At 45.9% G+C, this 6,656-nt stretch overlaps 1 protein-coding gene across 1 annotated transcript in view; it reads right to left on the bottom strand.

The window, feature by feature from the left end:
- Positions 1–1,291: 1,291 nt before the first annotated feature.
- VPS8 (VPS8 subunit of CORVET complex) overlaps positions 1,292–6,656 on the bottom strand; it is a 144,655-nt gene continuing 139,290 nt past the window's right edge. Inside the window, exons 46-47 of the mRNA XM_083154376.1 lie at positions 3,728–3,808; positions 1,292–1,618 (exon numbers count right to left, since the gene is read on the bottom strand). Coding sequence (XP_083010502.1) covers positions 1,475–1,618; positions 3,728–3,808 — 225 coding nt within the window. The 3' untranslated portion in view covers positions 1,292–1,474. The remainder of the gene's footprint in view (positions 1,619–3,727; positions 3,809–6,656) is intronic.

The following is a 6,656-nucleotide window of genomic DNA, read 5'->3' as shown; positions in this document are numbered from 1 at the left end:
TGATAACCTTTTGCTCGTGTTGACATTTTCGACAATGTCAACCTAGTCAACGTTCACCTTGTGCATGTTGATCTTTTGGTGTCGACCTATCATCCGGATCCCATGGCAAGTGATTTTTCAAGGGGATCCAGATAAGTTTCCCAAACTCCACCATTACAGTCCAGGTTTTAAGGATGCTTGAGCTTAGAAGGTGTCATCGGATTGACTGAGATACTAATTAAGTCACCTGAGATCCAGCACGGATATCCATAGAGACTGAACTGCTATGGCGGAGTCTGGGACAGTCTAGCTTACTCAGAGAACAGCACGGTGACACCAAGGTTAGCATCGCCATCTTGTTCCATCTGAAGCCCTGAGCAGAGCACACAGCCACACAGACATTGTGACAGCAGCTGTAACATCCCCCCTCGGAGACCACTACAGCAAGGAGAGCGGTACAGTCACCAGATCCCACCGCTACCGGCACCTACCTACAGCCGCTGCAGGCGGAGACGGGACAGGAGAGAGACTCATCTCATTGGTCAGCCAGTGCCTCTAAGGACTGTCTTATATGAACCAGCTCCCCACTGCCATTTTTCAAACATAGCCTGTAACATGGCAGTTATGAGCAGATTAGCTGCTACTTTATCTCTCTCTCTCCCTCACAAGCTTAGTACATAGACACGTTTACCTTGACAGAGCAACCAATTTAGCAACTGACAGTATCTTACACTGAGAATAGCAATGTGGCACAGTGGTTAGCATTGCTGTATCACACCAAGGGAGTAACGAAATAAATTCCTGACCAGGCCAATATCTGTGTTATAACTTGTAGCCATAAAGCGGTAGTGAATACACAAGTCCCAGCATGCTCTGCCATAGTGTTGCTATAAGGAGACGCTACAAACTGCGGCAGGGCATGCTGGGATGTGTAGTTTCCCAAAAGCTAGAGAAACATGTTGGCGGGGCCAAAGCTCAAGGTCAAAGGTTTGTATGAAGTCATCTCTTTAGCCCGTCACTTATAGACCCAGCTGTCAATCATCCAATCAGGAGTTGGACCAATAGAAATTAGACAGCTGTAAGCACTGCCTACTGCGGCTCCTGCGCCTTCCGCCAGTATGACAGCTGCATACCGGGAAGTTCCTACACATGGCATCTGCATGTATTATATGATGCTTGGGTGGTTTTTAGTCGTTTTCTCATTTTATACTGATTTTTAGTGTTGCTTGAAAGCCTGACGTCTGGTTTTGGCGAATACGATGTTATACGTCTCCGGCGGCTTAGACAACATTACAATGATAGAGGTAACACGTATGAGAAAAGTAAGCGTTTATTAGTGTTTGAACATACATGTACAGTCTGACAATATATACATGGCGTCCCGATAGAACAATTCTTTCAGTGCACAGCGGGCACCTATCAGTGAGCCGGTGTTGGAGTACGGACGGCGGTTATCCCCCGGCGCTGGGGCAGCAGAGTACATATGTTGGATCTCTCAGTCATCAGTGACCGGAGGTGGAGCCAGATGCAGCTGGAAGTTCTCATTCTGGAATACGCTGCTGGAGGCCACACCCCCATACGCAGAGGTGGACGGCTTCTCGGGGCTCTGAGACCGGCACAGCTCCGTCAGTAGCGCCAGCTGCAAGACAACAAGAATACAGACATGGAAATATGAAGTTGTGCACGTTATAAAGTATGGCACACGTCAGTGATAAGCTGTATCGTATAATAATAATATACAGATATATTACAGAGATATAAAAGAACTACTATTATTTTTGTTCTATTATATTCATACTTGCCTACTTTTGAAAACTAGTTTCAGGGAGATTATAGTTGGTAGTAGAATTTTGCACAGCGCCCCATTGAAGGGGTGTGTCATGCTCCACCCAAAGGGCGTGTCTAGTTCCATATATGGAGAGATAGTGAACGTGGCACCTAGCAGCGTGGCTGTGTACTGCTACATCTGAGAGGAATCTTGTAAAATGACTTATATCCAAATGTAGATGAGCCCCAAAGCAGTTAGTAAGAGCTACTATACTTGGTAAAGTGCTGGGAAATGGTGCTGATGATTCAATGTAAATGTATCTATCTCTCATTCCTTTTCCCCAAAAAAATGTAACAGTGTAATGTGGGCTAGGTGACATGAGGGAGATTGGTAGTCTAATGATGGAGAGAGGGAGATGGCTGCTATGTCAGGGAGTCTCCTGCAGAATGCAGGAGGGGAGGTAACTATGATGTAACAGTGTAGTATGGGCTAGGTGACATGAGGGAGATTGCTAGACTTATGAGGGAGAGAGGGAGATTGCTGCTATGTCAGGGAGTCTCCTGCAGAATGCAGGACGGGAGGTAACTATGATGTAACAGTGTAATGTGGGCTAGGTGACATGAGGGAGATTGCTAGACTAATGAGGGAGAGAGGGAGATTGCTGCTATGTCAGGGAGTCTCCTACAGAATGTAGGATGGTAGGTAACTATGATGTAACAGTGTAATGTGGGCTAGGTGACATGAGGGAGATTACTAGACTAATGAGGGAGATTGCTGCTATGTCAGGGAGTCTCCTGCAGAATGCAGGAGGGTGGGCAGCTATGATTATACTACGGCCATGCTAATTATACAGGTACGGTATCCCGTATCCGTACATCCCGTATCCAAATTAAAAACCGTGTTGACAATTCAAATCCCCCCCCCTCTATCCTTTTTTTATACTTATCAAGTCCCCCCCGCATCCACGGCAGGCCTTCAGCATCCTCTCCGGCGTCTCCAGCGGTCCCAGGAGTGCATTGCACGAGTGCACGCTGGCGACGTCACCGGCGTGCCTGGGAACCCACGCAATGCACTCCTGGGACCGCTGGAGATGCCGGAGACGGTGCTGAAGGCCTACTGTGGATGCCGGGGGACAACGTGGGAGCCGTGGGATCATCGGGGGAACCACCAGGGGACAGGTAAGTATGCCTAAAATAATGTATTCCAAAAACCAGAAAAATCCCTTATCCGGAATGCTCGTGTAAGGGATACGCAACCTGTACATGGAGAGAAATAAATTACTTTACACAAATTTATTCAGCCTGGTGAAGTGATAAAGTTGCTGGTACTTTCTCACTGGACAATCAGCTCCTATCTGCCATGTTACAGGCTGGGTTTGAAAAGAACAGTTAGGAGCTGATTGGCCGGTGATAAATTGCCAGCAACTTTATCACTTCAACGGGCTTAATAAATATGCCCCTTAGTAGCATACAAATTATCTCTGTACATGATATTGTGTCGCCCGGTCACTTACTGCGATAATGACTTTGCTGTCCATTATAATGTAATTTGCATATCTTTAGGGGCCCCTGTATTTTGGGTGTGGATCAACTCACAGACAAGGTCGACATGCACTAGGTCAACATTTAAAAAAAAAAAAAGTTGACATGCACAAAGTGCATACATTCATTTAATACAGTGGAGCAGATTTATTAAGCCTAGTGAAGTGATAAAGTGGAAAGTGATAACCAGCCAATCAGCACCGACCTGTCATCTTTCAAACACAGCTGACTGGCTGGAGCGTAATCACCTTCATCAGGCTTAATACATCTACACCGCTGTTTGGAATGAAAACATTCTGAACAGAAGACATGGAAACAAAGAGTCAAGATACAGTTGGAGAAAACCACATTTTTACAGGAAATCAGGGAATTGCTTATTGCAGCTGTGGCGGTGGCACAGCCGGAGGAGAGTAAACAGATAAGAGCGCTGTTACTGTACCCGGGAGGTTGCTTTGTAATGACGACAGAGCTCCATGAAGGCCTGCAGCTGGTGCGGGTCAAGGACGGAATCGGAGCTGGGCTGGAAAAATAAGAGACAAATGCAGGATATTTGATCTCGGGCCGCTGATACTTTTTTTTTTTTAAATAAATCATTTTTATCTGGTCTCCGTGATAATCCATCCAAAGAAACCTTTATAGGAGTTCATGTAAGCATACATGTGAGCAATATTATAAGATTGCACGAGTGAGGTGATCTCGTAATATCCCCAGAACTCTTTTCATAGTCTCCATTTGCACCAAAGGAGAACATTGTATTTATACATTATTACATTATTGTATTTTCTCACCCCTTTTTTTCCATATATGATGAATCTTGGAATTAATGTGAGAAGAAAAGTTATCTGGAGGAAATAAACCCTATCTGGACATTCCTGTAGCGCATCATTATCCATTCGAGTGGTCCGGTGACCATCTGTATAGTCTTATATGCAGCTTGTGGAATCGCAGCGCCTGTGGTAGAATTTATTTTTTATATATTGTTAGCTGATTCTCTCAGCACAGGGGGGGGGGGGGGGGGGGGGATTAATGCTGCGGGCCCTCCTCGGCAGACCCGGCCCTAGCCTAAATGACACCCTAGACAAGATTTTGGCTGGTGCCCCCTAGCACCACCACTAGTTCCGCCTCTGACCCTGCTCCCCTTTCCCAGCACCATCAACCCTCATCATAGCAGTCATCATTTTGGTGCTCGTACCCACAATATTTTAAATAGAAACAGTGCACACATTCGGTGCGCAGCCCAAACAGGGGTGTGTTCTTGCTGGGAAGGGGCATGGCCACACAATAGTACCCCCAATTCATTATGCCACACATTAGTGCCACTTTATTCACATTATATCATGCGATGGTGTCCCTTATTCACGTTACATCACACAGTAGTACCACTTTACCTTATGTTCATTACTCTTCACATTATTCACATTATACCCTTAGAAAAAAATCCTGAGAAAATATTGTATTTTAAGCACCTCCATGGTCACACTGCAACCCAGCACAAAGCAGTGTGTGCTGGGCAGAGGAGAAGAGCTGCAGCTGCGTCTGTCACTTATGGGGAGGGGGCCCGGGGCCCCCACTGGGCCCTTCCATCAGACTTTGGCCTGGGTAATTTTTACCCCCTACCCCTTTCTCTTAGCACCCCTGATAATACCACACAGTAATGCCCCTTACACATGACACACATTACTAATATCGTTATAACCATAATGCCCCTTACACATTATGCCAACCTTTATTAATGCCCTTCATACACATAAAGACACATATAATGCCCCTTACACATATGTTGCATATTATTAATGCCCTTATACACATGACACACATAATGCCCATTACACATATGTTGCACATTATTAATGCCCTTATACACATGACACACATAATGCCCATTACACATGTTGCACATTATTAATGCCCTTCATACACATAATGACACACATAATGCCCCTTGCACATATGTTGCCCATTATTAATGCCCTTCATACACATAATGACACACATAATGCCCCTTGCACATATGTTGCCCATTATTAATGCCCTTATACACATGACACACATAATGCCCATTACACATATGTTGCACATTATTAATGCCCTTATACACATGACACACATAATGCCCTTATACACATGTCGCACATTATTAATGCATTTATACATGACACACATAATGCCCCTTACTCATATGCAGAACACTATTGCACAACCAACCCACCCGCAGACAGCACTCGCACAGCCGCTAACACTGTGACCTCTGCCTCGGCTTGGATACAGATGTTTCCTCATACATCTTGCCTCAATAGGCCATGCAGCTCCTGGCCAGTTCTGCTAACGATGGGTGCCTTTTTTGCTGAAAATTCGTCTTATTTGCATTGTTATCACCAGCACACACAAGGAGCTTCCAATTATTAAATTGATATGTGGCATGCCTATATTCTGTGAGCGACTGTGGCTGTACCTGAATACGGAATGCTATGTTACAGTGATTTCCATGAATACACTCTTTCATATGCAGATACAGCCTCATTTACACACAAAATATAGGCATGCTGCATATCATTTTAATCAGCAGAAGCTGCTGATGCCCCTAGGCCTTCCAAATGCCCTAGGCAATTGCCTAGTTTGCCTATGCCTAAGGCCGGCTCTGCTCCTCGGAACTGATCCAAGTACACGCCAGATGACCCCAGAACCGCATCACGAGATGTGTCCCTATTTACGTTCTGGGCCCATGGAGGTTGCGAACATGTTGGCAAGCTCCAGGCGGGTAATATAGTCAGGGCAGACCCCCATCATTATGATACAGTGCTGTAATTACAGTAGCGGGTGTCTGCTCATACAGGCAGATGTAGGAGCAGTAGCGGTGCTGGTGTCGGTTTGGGTTTCTGTATATCTGATGCAATCCGTTTCGCTGCCATTTCCAGTACGGCACCGGCACAGTACTGGTATGCACTGCTGTCTGCAGATATGGGGTCTGCACAGGGTTATAGAACAGTGATTCTAAAACAGGGGAGCCTGCAGGTCGCACCGGCTACACAAGCAATCTCTAGGATCGCTTCCGCCATCGGACAGGCGCATGCAAAAGGACCCCGTGCAATATATCGCAAGGGACCTTCCCGGGTGGCTCCAGCGGGGATTGTGGGTGATTTCTCTGAGAGGGGCTCGTTCTATAGATGTTGCATAAACGTAATCAGCCTCTCCGGATGCCCATCGCACGTGACAGATTAGCACAGATTTACCAACGAGTGAAATTCTGGTTATGTAACATTCTATACAAATGAGAAATGGTGCTTAAGCCAATCAGCCCCTAACTGCCAATTTTCACCACATAACAGGATCGGATTGGCTGGAGCACCACTTTTCTTTCGTAATGGGTG

The sequence above is a fragment of the Crinia signifera genome, chromosome 7 (assembly GCF_055691185.1).
Source record: "Crinia signifera chromosome 7, ASM5569118v1, whole genome shotgun sequence".
Classification (NCBI taxonomy): Eukaryota; Metazoa; Chordata; class Amphibia; order Anura; family Myobatrachidae; genus Crinia; species Crinia signifera.
The sequence above is the reverse complement of the archived record's forward strand: the minus strand, read 5'-3'. Positions and strand labels throughout refer to the sequence as shown.